The sequence below is a fragment of the Seriola dumerili genome, unplaced genomic scaffold, assembly GCF_002260705.1.
Source record: "Seriola dumerili isolate Sdu_G_001 unplaced genomic scaffold, Sdu_1.0 BDQW01000432.1, whole genome shotgun sequence".
NCBI classification, from domain to species: domain Eukaryota; kingdom Metazoa; phylum Chordata; class Actinopteri; order Carangiformes; family Carangidae; genus Seriola; species Seriola dumerili.
The window spans coordinates 1,804,020-1,821,808 of NW_019174687.1; the positions used below are offsets into that span (position 1 = coordinate 1,804,020).

The 17,789-nt window shown below is 39.8% G+C and overlaps 2 protein-coding genes and 1 non-coding gene across 3 annotated transcripts in view; 1 reads left to right on the plus strand and 2 right to left on the minus strand.

The window, feature by feature from the left end:
• LOC111233831 (WD repeat-containing protein 78-like) overlaps positions 1 to 10,476 on the minus strand; it is a 17,045-nt gene extending 6,569 nt beyond the window's left edge. Inside the window, exons 1-6 of the mRNA XM_022761735.1 lie at positions 10,418 to 10,476; positions 10,135 to 10,297; positions 8,682 to 8,845; positions 8,284 to 8,390; positions 7,904 to 8,060; positions 7,555 to 7,694 (exon numbers count right to left, since the gene is read on the minus strand). Coding sequence (XP_022617456.1) covers positions 7,555 to 7,694; positions 7,904 to 8,060; positions 8,284 to 8,390; positions 8,682 to 8,845; positions 10,135 to 10,297; positions 10,418 to 10,476 — 790 coding nt within the window. The remainder of the gene's footprint in view (positions 1 to 7,554; positions 7,695 to 7,903; positions 8,061 to 8,283; positions 8,391 to 8,681; positions 8,846 to 10,134; positions 10,298 to 10,417) is intronic.
• Positions 10,477 to 12,300: 1,824 nt separating this feature from the next.
• The window catches only part of LOC111233887 (acyl-coenzyme A thioesterase 11-like), a 24,784-nt gene continuing 19,295 nt past the window's right edge, over positions 12,301 to 17,789 (minus strand). Inside the window, exons 13-17 of the mRNA XM_022761797.1 lie at positions 16,689 to 16,772; positions 16,463 to 16,596; positions 13,982 to 14,149; positions 13,770 to 13,896; positions 12,301 to 13,681 (exon numbers count right to left, since the gene is read on the minus strand). Coding sequence (XP_022617518.1) covers positions 13,445 to 13,681; positions 13,770 to 13,896; positions 13,982 to 14,149; positions 16,463 to 16,596; positions 16,689 to 16,772 — 750 coding nt within the window. The 3' untranslated portion in view covers positions 12,301 to 13,444. The remainder of the gene's footprint in view (positions 13,682 to 13,769; positions 13,897 to 13,981; positions 14,150 to 16,462; positions 16,597 to 16,688; positions 16,773 to 17,789) is intronic.
• On the plus strand, positions 15,715 to 15,788 carry trnan-guu. The gene has a single exon. It is a non-coding gene; the product is annotated as a tRNA-Asn (tRNA).

Consider the following 17,789-nt stretch of genomic DNA (forward strand, 5'->3'; position numbering starts at 1 on the left):
CTCTCTGTGGTTACTTCACTAGTCTCAGCTTCTTCTCTGAGCTCAGAACGTCTCCGTGTCCGGAGCTCCATGGACTCAACAGCAGACACGACCCTAACAGCTGTGCCGCTGCGTCGTGCAGCCGGCAGCAAGCTTCAGTCTGGCGCGGAGGCAGCCAAAGTACCCGTCATCGGTGGAAAGCAGCGTCGTTCAGACTCTCAGACCAGCGGCTCTCGGGTGATTTTCAAACATTGGGATACACGCTACACATCAAATGATGCGTTAGGTGCTGCTTCCTCGGTTTGTCCCATTTGCCGATAGAGACAGGTGTTCTACAGCAATGAACTGTGTTCTATTGTGTTTACGGTCTGATGTGGCAAACAACATCAATGTTACAAAGATGCCCTACAAATCCCGACTTTTCTTAACTAAATACATAGCATTCTTCACGGCACGGCAACCACCGGTTACAACCTAGGGCGCCATATTACCAACATTAACATTTAAGCCAAGACAAAATGATATTGCACCCATAACGTGCAATTTGACCATATTCAATCAGAGTTTGTCCGACCATTACACACATCACCAAACATATCACTTTCCGTCTGTCGTGAGTTCTGAAGGCTTGTGACACCACGATGAATGCAGGGACTACATCTTCCAAACCTGCGTTCATGCTGTTTATAGCTAGTCGTTTATACTGTATCACAGACACACTGGTACAACATTTATGTCGGAGTGTCGGAATATTGAAAAACCTAAGTTTCTCGACCTGCGCGGAAACTTTATGTGAGCCAACAGCGCGCGCGAACGGATCAGTGCCAGAACCAACTGTGACAGTTTGTGAAACCTTTTGATACAAGACATTCGACCGCAGTTGTGACGTTCTACTTACGCACGTAAAATGGGTTCGCACAACCGGTGGCGGCACTTCCAATCATACTACTATATTATATATATACGTATCATATATCATATATATATGCCATATATACTAACTATATGAGTGGTATATATATACACTGTTGCTCATAAAAGTTGTGCAATAAAATAATTTTCTTACCTCTTTCCATGCAAATGATTGTGACAAGTGTATTTATTTCATCTTCACCGCGGTTAATTGGGCCACATAATGCAATTTATTGCACCTGCGTCAAAAGTGATATTACTGATGCATTCTATAGGACATAGGAATAATACAGAGGATTCGTGTCTGAAAACAAATTATTCCCAAACTTTTATTGGAACAGTAATAGTTCATACTATATATAGCTATATCATATCATATATCAATATTATATATTGTTTTTTTCAATTTTTCAATTTTTTCTGATCAAAATTCGAATTTGTAATATGGAATCTAGGCTTGTTTGTAGACAGGTAGGTTGCCAGTCTACGTAGCAGTACATAGCAGTTACTTAGCAAGAGTCTTTATCCAGCAGTGCACATGACACTAGCTGGGCAACAGCCCTATCACGTTGTGTTATTGCTCTGCAGCAATCCACATCTTATTTTGTAGCGTCCTATGTTGTTTCCACATTCAGCACTTTAAAGCCACCATGGCCACTACCTCAAAGTGGGAAGAATGACTCTCCAAATCAGAAATTGGGACTGTCTCTATGAGCACCACAAAACTGCAAGCATTATCAGTAATATATTGTAGCTAACTGCTGGGTGAAATATCTCTGTGTTGTTGCAGGTGTTTTGCACGCAAGATAGACAATGATGGTCACTCCGCTCCTGCCCCTGTGGTACCCAGGCAGATCCAGGATCTCAGTGCAGGCAGAGCCCAGCAGTTCTTTGTGGATACCACATTTTCTTACCTGCGAATCAGCATGCCGAGCAGCCAGACAACCAAGCGCACAGGCAGCTTCCACCATGCGTTATTCCAGGTCACCATAGCAACACCTGCAATATTGTTTCACCTAGCCAGCTGGAGCTACTGAGGACCTTTCTCGCAATTAGGGCAACGTTTGTTGAAATATATGCATATACTAGTTCAGCAGTGAAGTCAATCAATCAATCACCTGAATGTAGGATTTATTGATAAGACCATTAAATGGTAATTTTCTATATTTGCAATGCTGCATTTTATGGTTCAGAATGTACTAACATACATCATGGTAATAATCAGTGAGTTGTGCAGTCTGTTTTTGTAGCTTGTGTCATCAACTCAAGCGTAAATGTCACACATTCATCGTTGCTCTGTTCCTCATGTCAGCTGATTAGGCAGCAGCAGAATATCCCAGCCAGTCTCACAATAGAGTCACAATGACAGAGGACTGAATCGCTGAGGACGTACATCTCATCAACCGCTCAGACTATTCGGCCATGCAGGCTTCCCAGGTTCTACACTACATAGTTTTATTTTTCCTTTCATTAAAAAACCAAATATACATTTTTCTCTGTTTTGTTATATTTTTTATTTCTTATGTCATACATTTTTGAGATTCAATCATTAACGACAATAAGTTGATTTAAATAGTATGAGTGAATGTCACAGTTCTCTGTAGCAGGCAGCTGTAACATATGTTTGTTGGTATTTGGTTTTTGTGTCTTTTGTTCCTTCCTCAGATGTGCAGGGGAAAAGAGAATCTGTGAGAGAACAGCTGACAGAGGAAATGTTGAGAGAAGTCATAGATGTCTACATCTCTGAGACAGACAGCATTTCACTGCTGAGATACCCAGCACCTTGGTGTCAGTGGACGCTGATGATGCAGAGGTGATTGTGTAAGTGAAGTTCTCCTCTTCCTAAACACCTTCACTATTTGCAAATATTGAACAAATCCAACTTTGAGTAGTGCTACTGAAAGACTTTCCCCAGAAAAGACGTGGCTGTGGAATAGAAAGTGGAGTTTTATCTGTTGATAAGTGATTGAAAAATGTTATTCTATTTTTTTGTTTTAACAAGCTGGTGTATCTTCACCTTGTTTGTACAGAGTGAGGAACAATCATTACGCTGATGAGTTCTGCAGAATAGAATGGGCCAATGATAAGTACACGGATCAATCAGTGCAGACGCTGAACGGAGCAGCTAAAGAACAAACATGTCAGAGTGACAGCATCATCATGGTGGAAGGGTCAGCTCCACAGTCTTCAAGATGCATTAAGTGACTTGGGGGGCAGCAAAAAGCTGAAAAACTCAACACTGACATATTATCACATTATAAAAGGTTTGCTATGTTAACAAGTCCACATACTGCTGTCCTGTTTTAACATCCAGCAGATAGGAGCATCATCATCATAAATCTAATATTAATTTTTCTTTCAGCTCTGTTTTGTTTTACAGCTCCTGAGAGAATATCCAGCTTCTTTACCTGGTAAATCTCTTACTATGTAAAAGCAGTGTGCTGGGTCGTGTACTGTGGGTTTGTACAGAGCTGGAAATGAGGCTGATGTGATGGGAGTGTGCTAAAACAAGAGCTAAACAGAGGTTAGAGAGTCTTCTACTAATGAGAGCAGTGTACTACAGTAGTAAATATAAATACTTGATTAGTGCTACTTTAGAGAAGTTATAATCATTATTTGTGAAAACAGTGTGACAGTGTGAAAGGGGTCACTCATAGTGATGAACCTACACAAAGTATGAAGATGAACCGCGCGTTCCTCTCAGCTTTAGGAGCTTTTATAGTGACTTTCACCCAAGCCCAACTCAGCAGGGCTGAAACATGAAAGCCAACATCGTGAAGTGCAGACCTGGCAGTTCTCAACATATGACCACTAGAGTCTGGCTCACAGTGAGTCAGTCCCCATAGGACTCCCATGTTAAAATGTCCCAACTTTACAGCAGAAATAAACATGTTTACAGCTGGTACAAAAAACAGTTTTGGTTCTAGAGCTAATTCTCCTCCTTCATGACAACTGTTTATATAAGTCACCTGTTTACATTTTATTAAGGCTTAAAGTTATGGAGAATGAGGGTGTGGCCACATTGAGTGAAGCAGGTGGTGAGCATATGCATTCCAAACCATGCACCAAAGTCTCAGCTCCACATGCCCCTCCTCCTTTGAACCATTTTTGGATAGTGCTGGAAGTATTAGGGGGAGGGCGGTGTCAGAACACTGCCAAGATGGCGGATGGTGGAGCAGCTCACTCGGATTTTCGAGAAACCTGTGGGTGATGTACATCAGCAGCCGAGCAAAGTCGTCATCTTTGTTTGCAAGTCTATGGTCTCAGCTCATTGTTTATTCTGTCCAGAGAAACTACTTCACTGTCCTGGTTGACTGTCACTGCTCTCATAGTTGTTTTCAAAGCAGGCAGCAGCAGCAGCAGCAGCACAGCTGGTTTTCAGAGGGAAAAGTCAGACTCAGTCAGTAGAAGCAGCTGGTGAACATAGTGGGAGCATATTAGCAGCTTAACGAGCTCGATATTTCCCTCAGGACCTAAATTTGACAGAATATTGGGACTCAGCTGACTAGACACACCAACTCTGAATAATGATAATGTTGCTCAGAAAACACTATAATATAACTTAGATATGTCAATGTCTGTGTAAACAAGTTGTTTTTGCTGCCGCCATGTAGCCAGAATAACCTGTTTTTATAAGGTTTAAAGTGGATGACAGGCAAGTGTATGTGTGCTTTACAGTCTGTATTTTTAAGTTCATAGCCGTTTGTTTTTCCTTGTTAAGAGTGATTTTTTTGTTTATAATTCTTGCCTTAGCATATCTTCATAGATCTTTGTTTTTCCTCGTTAAGAGTAATTTTCATTTCATGTAGCCCAGTTATTTATTATTCTAGATCCTCCGCTTAGTAGCATGAGTAGATTATTGTTTTGGTTTATTTTTATATAGTCAGGATTTTCCTCTGTACGGAGCGTTTTGTGTTTATTGGTTTGTTTCTTTTGAGTAGTTCCTTTTTCCTCCTCCTGGAGTGTTTTTTGTTCCTAAGATTCAGAGTCTAGTGTCTAGTTTTTTTTTCATAGCCATTGCTTTGTCACTCTGTCTGAGGTCTCCAGTGAATTCAATAAAAGCCTTTGGTTTTCTAACATCTCTGCATCTGAGTCCTGCTTTGAGTCTCGGCCTGACATAAATATTAATTAATTTGAGCTTTCTGAATGTGAATATTTTCAGGTTTTCTTTCTCTTCTGTTCTAGTAAACTGAATGTCTCTGGGTTAAGGACAGTTGGTCGGACAAAACAAGACATTTAGAGACCTTACCTTGGACTTGGACTCCACCAAAAAACTGTATCTTTGATGCCTCACAAATGTGTTGAATGCATTCACTTACTCATGAAAATAAAAACATTTTCAATTACATTTAGGTTTGCTAGCTAGCAGTCTTCTTCTTCACTGTCTTTGCAGTCACTGCCACCAACAGCCAATCAGTGGAACTGCACGAGCATCAGTTAATGCAGCTATAAGACTGTAAAAACAATCACTGCCTGTCATCCACTTTAAACCTATAAAAACAGGTTATTCTGGCTACATGGGGGCAGCAAAAACAACTTGTTACANTTTCATTTCATGTAGCCCAGTTATTTATTATTCTAGATCCTCCGCTTAGTAGCATGAGTAGATTATTGTTTTGGTTTATTTTTATATAGTCAGGATTTTCCTCTGTACGGAGCGTTTTGTGTTTATTGGTTTGTTTCTTTTGAGTAGTTCCTTTTTCCTCCTCCTGGAGTGTTTTTTGTTCCTAAGATTCAGAGTCTAGTGTCTAGTTTTTTTTTCATAGCCATTGCTTTGTCACTCTGTCTGAGGTCTCCAGTGAATTCAATAAAAGCCTTTGGTTTTCTAACATCTCTGCATCTGAGTCCTGCTTTGAGTCTCGGCCTGACATAAATATTAATTAATTTGAGCTTTCTGAATGTGAATATTTTCAGGTTTTCTTTCTCTTCTGTTCTAGTAAACTGAATGTCTCTGGGTTAAGGACAGTTGGTCGGACAAAACAAGACATTTAGAGACCTTACCTTGGACTTGGACTCCACCAAAAAACTGTATCTTTGATGCCTCACAAATGTGTTGAATGCATTCACTTACTCATGAAAATAAAAACATTTTCAATTACATTTAGGTTTGCTAGCTAGCAGTCTTCTTCTTCACTGTCTTTGCAGTCACTGCCACCAACAGCCAATCAGTGGAACTGCACGAGCATCAGTTAATGCAGCTATAAGACTGTAAAAACAATCACTGCCTGTCATCCACTTTAAACCTATAAAAACAGGTTATTCTGGCTACATGGGGGCAGCAAAAACAACTTGTTACACAGCATTGACATATCTAAGTTATTATAGTTGTTTTCTGAGCAACATTATCATTCATTCAGAGTTGTGTGTCTAGTCAGCTGAGTCCAATATTCTGTCAAATTTAGGTCCTGAGGGAAATATCTAGCTCGTTAGCTGCTAAATGCTCCACTATGTTCACCAGCTGCTCTCTGACTGAGTCTGACTTTTCCTCTGAAAACAGCTGCTGCTGCTGCTGCTGCTGCTGCTGAAAACAACTATGAGAGCAGTGACAGTCAACCAGGACAGTGAAGTTGTCTCTGGACAGATAAACAATGAGCTGAGACCATAGACTGCAAACAAAGATGGACTTTGCCTCTGTGACATCACCCACAGGTTTCTGAAACTCCGAGTGAGCTGCTCCACCATCGCCATCTTGGCAGTGTCTGACACCGCCCCTAACTTCCAGCTAATCCAAAAATGGTCAAGGAGGAGGGGCATGTGGAGCTGAGACTTTGGTGCATGGTTGGAATGCATATGCTCACCCACCTGTCACTCAATGTGGCCACACCCTCAATTCTCCATAACTTTAAGCCTTAATAAAATGTAAACAGGTGAGTTATATAAACAGTTGTCATGAAGGAGGAAATTAGCTCTAGAGACCAAAACTGTTTTTGTACCAGGCTGTAAACATGTTTATTTCTGCTGTAAAGTTGGACATTTTAACATGGGAGTCTATGGGGACTGACTCACTGTCGGAGCCAGACTCTAGTGGTCATTAGAGGAACTGCAGGTTTCTGCACTTCAGTGTTGGCTTCATGTTTCAGCCCTGGAGGTTGAGGCTTGGGTGAAAGTCACTATAAAGCTCAGTAAAGCTGAGAGGAACCGTGGGTTCATCTCATAATCTTTGGTAGGTTCATCACTATGAGTGACCCCTTTCACACTGTCACACTGTTTTCACAAATAATGATTATAACTTCTCTAAAGTAGCACTAATCAATATTTTTATATTTACACTGTAAGTACACTGTGTCATATGACAGAAGGGACTTTCTAACCTCTGTTAGCTCATTGTTTTAGCACACTCCCATCACATCAGCCTCATTTCCAGCTCTGACAAACCCACAGTACACGACCCAGCACACTGCTTTTACATAGTAAAGTATTTACCAGGTAAAGAGCTGGATATTCTCTCAGGAGCTGGTAGAGACCAAAAACAGAGCTGAAAGAAACATTAATATTAGATTTATGATGATGATGCTCCTTATCTGCTGGATGTTAAAACAGGCAGCAGTATGTGGACTTGTTAACATAGCAACTTTATAATGTGATAATATGTCAGTGTTGAGTTTTTCAGCTTTTTTCGCTGCCCCCAAGTCACTTAATGCATCTTGAAGACTGTGAGCTGACCTGTGTCCACCATGACGATGCTGTCACTCTGGACATGTTTGTTCTTAGCTGCTCCGTTCAGCGTCTGCACTGATTGATCCGTGTACTTATCATTGCCCATTCTATTCCTGCAGACATCAGCGTAATGATTGTTCCTCACTCTGTACAAACAAGGTGAAGATGACACCAGCTTGTTAAAACAAAAAAATAGAATAACATTTTTCAATCACTTATCAACAGATAAAACTCACTTCTATTCCACAGCCACGTCTTTTCTGGGGAAAGTCTTTCAGTAGCACTACTCAAAGTTGGATTTGTTCAAATTTTGTCAAATAGTGAAGGTGTTTAGGAAGAGGAGAACTTCACTTACACAATCACCTCTGCATCATCAGCGTCCACTGACACCAAGGTGCTGGGTATGTCCAGCAGTGAAATGCTGTCTGTCTCAGAGATGTAGACATCTATGACTTCTCTCAACATTTCCTCTGTCAGCTGTTCTCTCACAGATTCTCTTTTCCCCTGCACATCTGGAGGAAGGAACAAAAGACACAAAAACCAAATACCACAAACGGTATGTTACAGCTGCCTGCTACAGAGAACTGTGACATTCACTCATACTTATTTTAAATCAACTTATTGTCGTTAATGATGAATCTCAAAAATGTATGACTAAGAAATAAACAATATAACAAAACAGAGAAAATGTATATTTGTTTTTTAATGAAAGGAAAATAAACTATTGTAGTGAACCTGGGAAGCTGATGGGCATGTCTCGTTTGGAGATCGTGTCCTCAATCTCCTCGTTCATTGACTCTATTGTAGACTGGCTGGATATTCTGCTGCTGCCAAACACTGACCTGAGGAAAGAGCAAGATGGAATGTGTGACAATTTACGCTTTACACAAGCTACAAAAACAGACACAACCACTATTATTACATATGATTTAGTACATTCTTAACCATAACAATCACATTGCAAAAATAAAATTACCATTTTATGTCTTATCAATAAATCCTACATTCAGCTGATTTTATTGATTCACTGCTGAATCATATATCATATATTTCACAAAGTTTGCCTAATTGAGAAAATGGCCTCAGATCAGCTCCAGCTGCTGTAGACCAATATCAGCCTGTTGTCATGGTACCTGGAAAACGGCATGGTGAAGCTGCCCGTGGCTGTTGTCTGGTCTGATGCTGATCCAGTAGAAATTTCATCCACAAAGAACCTGCTGGCTCTGGCCTGCACTGATCCTGGATCTGCCTGGTACAGCGGCAGAGGAGTGACATCATTGTCTTCTTCGTCAAACACCTGAAACACAGGAGATATTACCCACAGTTAGCTACAATATTACTGATAATGCTGCATTTGTGTGCTCTAAGGACAGTCCCAATTTCTGAGTTGGGAAGTCATTCTTCCCACTTTGGTGTGGCCATGTGCTTTAAGTCTGAATGTGGAAACAACATGGACGCTACAAAGAAGATGTGATTGCTCAGAGCAATAACACAACGTTGATAGCTGTTCCCAGTATTCATGTCACTGCTGATAAATAACTCTTCTAAGTAATCTATGTCACTCTACGTAGATGGCAACTACCTGTTACAACAACCTAATTCCATATTACAAATTCAATTTTTATCAAAAAAATTAAAATTAAAAAAAAAAATATATCATATATATTATATATATATATATATATATATATATATACTGTTACCATAAAGTTGGAATAATTTGTTTTCAGACACAATCCTCTGTTTATTCCTATTCCTATAAATGCATCAGTAATCACTTTTGACCAGGTGCAATAATTGCATTATGTGTCCCCAATTACCCAGGTGAAATGAAATAAATCACATTGTCACAATCATTTCATGGAAAGAGGTAAAAAATATTTTATTCCAACTTTATGAGCAACAGTATATATATATATATTATATACGTATAATATATATATATATATATATATATATATATATATATATATATATATGGAAGCCGCCACCATTCCACCATTTTACTGCGTAAATGACGTCACAACTCGGTGAATGTCCTGTATCAAAAGTTTCACAAACTGTCACAGTTGTTCTGACGTGGGGGGTTGCTCACATAAATTTTCCCAGTCGGAAACTTATTTTTTCAATTATTCCGACACCACATAAATGTAAGTTTCTATACAGTATAAACGACTAGCTATAAACAGCAATAACGCAGGTCTAAGATTATCCCTGCATTCATGTGGTGTCACACCTTCAGAAACACGACAGACGAAAGTGAATGTTTGGTTGATGGTTAATGGTGACAAACTTTTGATTAATCATTCAAATTCACGTATTGCATATCATTTTTCTGGCTAAAATTTAATTTGTAATATGCCCCTAGGTTGTAACCGGTGGTTGCCGTCCGTGAAGAATGATATGATTAGTTAGAAAAGTTATTTTAGGCATCTTTGTAACATTGATGTTGTTTCCACATTCAGACCGTAAACACATGAACACAGTTCATTCGGTAGAACGACTTCTCTATTCGGCAAATGGGACAAACCGAGGAGCACCTGAACGCATCATTTATGTGTAGCGTGTATCCCATGGTTAAATCACCCGAGCCGCTTGTCTAGGAGTCTGAACGACGCTCTTTTCCAGAACTTTGCTGCCTCCGCCCAGACTGAAGCTTCTCCGGCTGCAGGACCCGGCGACGCTGTTGGTGTGTCTCTGGTTGAGTCCATGAGCTCCGGACACGGAGACGTTCTGAGCTCGAGAAGAGCTGAGACAGTGAAGTAACACAGAGGAGCTGAGACAGTGAAGTAACACAGAGGAGCTGAGACAGTGAAGTACCACAGCGACTGTTTGCTTTTAATGACTTCCTATGAACAAATGTACTTACGGCCTCAGCACCAAAGTACGTCTCTTCTTTCTTTCTTCCTTCGCCACCGACGTAGACATGATTCTAGCGTTGTTATATGGCTTCGCTTCTGAGTTGCCATAGCAACGTGACGCCCCGGGCCCATTCCTGTGTAACTACCATAGGTAACCACCATGGTAATCACAAATATGTGTGTTGTTCGATTCAACATAGATATTTAGAAATCAGTAAATAAAGAAAAAATAATCCCAGTTTTTACTTGTTTAATTCAAATAACTTTATTGGCATGAACTAAAACATGTTTACAGATGATTCAAATATTACATATAGTATGTTACAATTAAACAATACAAATGAATAAACAATATAAATGTAAATAAATAATCAATTAAGTGTTACATATACATTTTAAATACACGTGTCATACATTTATGCTGTTATTACTAATTGATTGTTACGTTTTTTAAAGAGCGAGAGAGAGAAATAATTTGTAAACCAACAACTAGCAGTCCTTGTAGAAAGTGGCAAAATTAGAAAAAAATTAATTCATGGAATATCTTTAATGCTAGTGACATTTTTATTGCCTTTGAGTAACCTGATCCAATCAGCATATAATATTTTTTGTGATAATGGTTCCAGATGTTTTCTTTGCTCAGCTGTGTAGATATCATCTGGAGATGAACTTACATTAGAGGTGAAGAGGTAAGTGTTTGCAGCCTATCTGAAATACATGTCGACTAAAAGCTGCAGAAAACAGTGATCTACTGTATCTGCTCCTTTAGTGTGTGGGTTCAACATAGAGTCTTAAAGGTGCTTTCTTGGCGTGTGTGTGTGTGTGTGTGTGTGTGTGTGTGTGTGTGTGTGTGTGTGTGTGTGTGTGTGTGTGTGTGTGTGTGTGTTAGGTATATCTCCCATGTCTCCTCCTGGGAGTATTTTTAGTGTTGAGATGTCATGAAGTTCATTTACATTTTTAATTACAGAACTGAGTGCATCTGTCTCAGCCTCACCTGTTGAACAGTGACCACATGTTCTGTTTTCTTTGGGTTGCCATGATTTTTTATGTCGACTGCCAGTTTGTGGTCACTGAGCCTGGACTTGGTCTGGATCTGCTTCTGGTTTCTATCTCTGACGGTGTCTCTGGTCAGACATTAGAAATAAATGTAAACGGCTCCAGTATTGTGGTTACCAGACAGTCCATATGGAGGGCTATAAGGGTCTGTATATTTTCATTCTAAGTCCTTTATTCCTTCTGCTGTTCGGCTGCTCAACACAGACAATACTCATTTTAAATGATTGCTATTTTAGAGTAATTCATTGGATATGTTGTTCTATTTATTGCTTTTATTTATTGTTTTACTTATTGTAACTGTTCCTCTGATATTTTAACTATATCTGGTTGGTTGGTCGTCTGTTGAAACCGAATGTATGGACTGGGAACCTACAAATGAATTGCCCATGGGGGATAAATTAAAGTTGTCTGAACTACTCCTTTGAGAACAATCAGTTTATGGATGTGCCCAAATTTCCTCAAGTCCTGTTTATGTGTATTATTTTACTTCATTTTTTGTTTTAAATGTATTGAGTGATATGTATTTTGTAAAGCACTTTAAACTACATTTTGTGTATTAAAGGTGCTCTGTATATAATTATGTGATTGGCTGCAAGGGGAGAAGGTGGTGACATCATCACTGTCATGAAAAGTCACATTATGAAATAAAATGTGTCACAAATTAAAAGCATCATTGGGAAAAATGACATGAAGTAAAACCAATGTTTAGTTATAGTCAAAAGTTCTTTATGACATGTTGCCATCAAACTGACTCCAATATGAAGTGACACAACACAGTGAAGTGATTAGAAGCTGTTCTGTAGTTTATCTGACAGCAAGAACACAAACAAACATATCATGTTAAGAACACTTTATTAAAGTCCTATGAAAGCATCAATGTCTTCATATAAAAGAAAGAAGTTCCTTGTGCTAACCGCTGTCAGCACTGTCGTACCACTGTTAGTGTTTGTCAAAATAAAAACCCACAAACAACCCAACTGTAGATTTACAATTACATTTACAAGACTGAAAACAGATGAACTAATCCTGAATGACACGTCTCACAGTTTTACTTGTGTCCAAACAGAATAATTAATATTGAACAAGACTTTATTTTGAAATCAGGGCCTGTATTCACAAAGCATAAGTAGCTCCTGAAAAATACGGGGTGTGTTAGTCCTAACTTTAGGACTAATTTTTGTGTGTGTGTGTGTGTGTGAGTGAGAGAGAGAGAAAGAGAGAGAATGGGCTGAGTTGAGGTGCACACAGCTCAACAATGAAGCAACATCTCAAACAGCTTTAGATCTTTTAAAATTTTACACAGAATTTAAACTGTGGCAGTGAACAGACAGGTATGGGAGGGGCAAATCAGGAAACACTAAATGTGCTGATTTTTTTTAATTGAAGTGCCGGGTTCATACAAACATCATCATACAGATGCATTTGGGAAATGCACTACTTAAAACAGCACCTCATCCGCTATTATTGAATTTCTACCATATTTAGGTCTATATTTGTTTATCTGTGACAGTTATTTTTATTCATTACTGCAGGATGTTGCACAGGCTCTTTTGAGGCACCAGGTTCTTTGTAAGCCATAGCCACAGAGTCTGACTCTCAGAGTTGTGAAAGCTTTGTGAAGAGGATTCATGAAAAACTTTGAGTTACAAACTTTAAGTGTGACTCAGGAGAACTCTTAGCGACATAAAATGTTTAGAGAATACAGCCCAGGTGTGTGTCTTACATCCAGCTCTGAATATTAAAGTGTCTAAGGCAGTTTTTCTTTACTCACTTTACTGTGATCTTTTTTAACTGATCTGTTCTGATGTGATCTCTCACTCCTATTAAAAAAACAAAGTTTAAAAAGTTTTAATGCCAATATCCTCCTGTGCTCACTGTGAACACTTTGACAGTATGAATCAAACCTTGTGTGAAAACAGCAGACGGACTTCACCCTACACTAGGTGATGTAAACTGGCCTGGAGAGTACCGCTGCCTGTCTACAGCTGGGTGCTGTGGAGGACCACTGACACACTGTCAGCTTCATCCTCAGAGGTGAGACTGTCTGGATTTGCCTGGTATTGGTCAGTTTGCTCCTCAGAGGTGAGCTGCAGCCTGTTCTCAGTCAGGTACTGGCTGCAGGAGCAGAAGGTGTGGTAGAAGGAGGAGGAGAGGCCGGCGATGTCAGTGGAGATGTACGGGAGGACCTCTGGAGATGCCTGGTTATAGTAACTGATCTGGAAACAGAACCAAATGATAATAGTCAAGTTTGTTAAGAGTATGTGTAAAAATACAGCTGTTTAATCAAACTGATGTTTGTCTCACCAGCGACATGTTGTTCTCGCTTTCCAGGATGGTAAATCCAGCACACAGGACCTCCCCTCTGTTGTATGTGTCAGTGGGGGGGTGAGTGGGCAGAGACACTGACCGCAGAGCGATGACATATGGATCTCTGAGGAGGAAACACATCAACATCCACAGTCAGTCCTGCAGGACAGAGGATGGGACCTTTGACCTGTTACTGTCATTCCACTGACCCACTGCTGCACGGCTTCCTCTTGGAAGCCAGCAAGATGAAGTCCTGCAGGATTCCTGCTCCAAGATTGGCTGAAGTCGGAGAACCAGGAGCACCGTGATGGACTGACGGGGTGACCACACGATACAGGAAGTCATCATCATCCACCCGGTGGATCAGCTCACACTTCCTGATTTGGGACAAAAAGACACTGATGATGAGGATGTAGTTTCCTTGATATAAAGTGAAGAAATACAGACTGCATTGTTAAAGGCGCAGTTCCACATTTGGGGAATTGCACTAATTTTCTTTCTTGCTTAGAGTTAGATGAAAACATTAACATCACTTTCATGCCTGTATGATAAACATGAAGCTACAGCCAGGAAATGGTTAGCTCATCTTAGCTTAGCATACAAACTGGGAACAGGAAGAAAAGGAAAACCTTGCTCTGTCTAGGTAATAAAATCCACGACCAGAATCTCTACAGCTCCATAACTAACACATTTTATCTCCTTTCTTTAATCTGTGTAAAGACAAGTGTAAAAACTGCAATTTACCTGACGTGGTTTTAATGCTGATATATAGTTAGACAGTACAAACCTCCTCAAAGACATATGTATGCATATGTAGCTGTATGTATAAGACCTTATACTAACACATTATTAGACCATCCATGTGTGTGACCTGTGTTTTTATTTGGCCAAACTTCCAAATACAAACCTGCCAGAATCCAGAGTCCAGTCTAAATTAAACAAACATGAACTTTGTGCTGGATGATGAACTGTTGTTTGTTCATCATCAGTGATGCAGGTATATATATATATATAATATAATATAATATATATAATATATATATATATATAATAATATATATATAATATCTGGATTCTTCACACCAATGCTGAAAGGATCTTTTTGTGCTTTTTGTGTGAGATGTAATATGTTTGGGTATTATGGAAAACAAAAACTATCTTTGAGTAGCTCAGTGAAAAATATAAACGCTCTGGGATCCTGAAGAGCTTGTTCTCTGGTGCTGTGGAAAACAGAAGGCCTCACCAACTGGTCTGGAATCTGCTCTGCTCACGACTGTAGAGATCTACAGAAAGTGGATTTACCCCCCCCCACACACACACACACACTCTGCGCCCTCTGCTCTCCCAGAGAGTGCAGAACCACAGCAAGAAGGGTTACAGAGAATTGTCATCACTTCAGAAATGGACTTCACCAACCTCGACACTCAGGAAAATGTTTTATATACAGTCTATGCTTTGTAGCCACAAGTCCAGCTCAGAGAGACTGAGAGGAGCCCTCAGAATGGTGACCTCTGACCTTTTTGAAAATGTTATAAAGGCCTGGCACAGATGGAACATTCCCATAAGGTGAAGGCTGATCAACCTTTTAGTAAAAGGTGTGTATTTTAGAAAAAATCCAACACGATGACAGATTTCATTTGTTAAAATGTCTTTACTGTGTCATCTCCACCTAAAGAGGCGGAGGAATGTGGTTTGGTGAGACAGTGAGAAAGAGGCTGAAGAGGCTCTGGATAGTTGGAGCTTTTCACACAGGCTCCAACCACATGGACACACCTCACTTCCTTTTTGTTCATCTTTGCAGTGTAGTAGTATCTGTTCTTATCAGTTTCATATCTGATGTCCTCTACACAAGGACAACACTGAACTGATCTTTTGAACTGGGAGCTCTGTTCACTCCACACATTGACGTTGCATTGCAGTGCTGGCACCAACAGCCGCAACTGTCTCTGTGGCGCAATCGGTTAGCGCGTTCGGCTGTTAACCGAAAGGTTGGTGGTTCAAGCCCACCCAGGGACGGAAACTTTTGCCCACAGAGGGACTAATAAAGGTTTACCTTATCTTATCTTGCCACTGATGTACACGCATTATTGCTGCACAGATGACATTATCAGTGTCGTGCCTGATATAAATAACAGAGGCATGTTACATCTGCATTAAGTTTGACTCACTGTTGTAGATTAAACCAAAATGTCTTTTTGTGTGACCAGAGTGTTACACAGTGTCTGTTGTGTCTGGTAAATAGTAACCACAGTTATCTATGCAAAAGTATGATTCAAAAATTACTGAATAGCTTCAACTCATAGTGGTATTTCCCAATAGGTCATTAACTTAGTACATGCACATGGCTTAAAATAAATGTACCAAAAAAAACGTATGTTGTTAAAAAATGTTTTTAGAACCTTCTTATCGTGGACTCTGATCTCCTGCAGCTCCTGACAGGTGTGGACTCTGCAGCTTCCTCAAATTTTAATTTTTGCACTTTTGACCTGTTAGGAGTGATTTCCTTCTCTTGATAAATACACACTCTGAACTTCCACCTGTTTCCTGAGCAGACTCATTCATACAGTAAACCCTGACTTTTATACACACAGTGAAGAGACAGTTTAAGCTTCAATTGATCTTTCACTAAATGTGTGTGTGTGTGTGTGTGTGTGTGTGTGTGTGTGTGTGTGTGCGTGTAAAAGCATTACTGATAATGTTTGTCCCAGCTCGGTCTGCTGCTGAGCTCAGCCAGCAGACAGAAGGCTCTGTGAGCGGGAACGTCCACCTCCGATTCCACCCTGAAACTCAGCGTGGACTTCTGCTCCAGGGTGTAAAGACGAACCTGGGAACAAACAGTCACATGAAACCTCCAGCTCCTCGTGTGGACCAGGAACAAACTCCTCACATAGAACAGAAGAAGAGAGCAGCAGATACCTTGTCTTTTTCAGAACTGAGGCGCCAGTTGTTTCGAGCAGCTAACATCTTCAGAGCTGACACATTGTTATAGCTCAGGTACACCTGGAACACACACACACACACACACACACACACACACACACACACACACACACACACACACACACACACACACACACAGACACACACACACACACACGCAGTAGTAAACAAACATTTCACAGAAAATATAATTTTGATAACAGCTAATATGCTGTACTGTATGCTCCTCCTTCAATCCTGCTTTGCTCAAGAGCACAAAAAGCAGCATTTAAAAGAAGATATGAAGGAGAATCCACATCTAATAAAAATCACATAATCTTTCTATGAAAAATTACAGTTAGTTTTACAAATCAAACATGCTTTATTAAGCATTATTTTCAATTATTTATCATTAAATTTCCAAACTATGCAGACACTCAACATTTTCTGAGGACGGTGAATCATCAGAATCAGAACACTTTATTGATCCCCAGGGGAAATTAGTTTATGTAACAGTTGCTCCTCAGCAAAGAATAGAGAATATGAAGTAAAAAACATGATAAAGACAAAAATAAAGATAAATATATACATATACATCTATATACACAAGATAAATATATGCATAAATAGAAATTTGTAAATAAAAATATGTAAGTATATGAGTATTAAAATTGCACTTTCCAAATTGTACTTTCTTACACGTATAAATAATGAAATATAAATTATGAAGTCAAACTGACCCTCAGAGGGAAGAGTTGTAAAGTTCGATGGCCACAGGCAAAACTGACTTCCTGTGGCGCTCTGTGTTGCATCGTGGCTGGATGGGTCTGCTGCTGAAGGTGCTCCTGTGTTTGACCAGCACACTGTGGAGTGGGTGGGAGGTCAAGCACCTTCAGCAACAGACTAATCCAGCCAAATGCATCACAGTGAACATTATGTCTAAAGTAATCTGTCTAATACAAAGCTTCAAGTCTCTTGTGGTCAGTACTTTATTTAATCTATGTAAATGTTGAGCAGTTGTTGATTTTAGTGAAATGAATTCTACTTGAACAGACAGACAGACAGACAGACAGACAGACAGACAGACAGACAGACAGA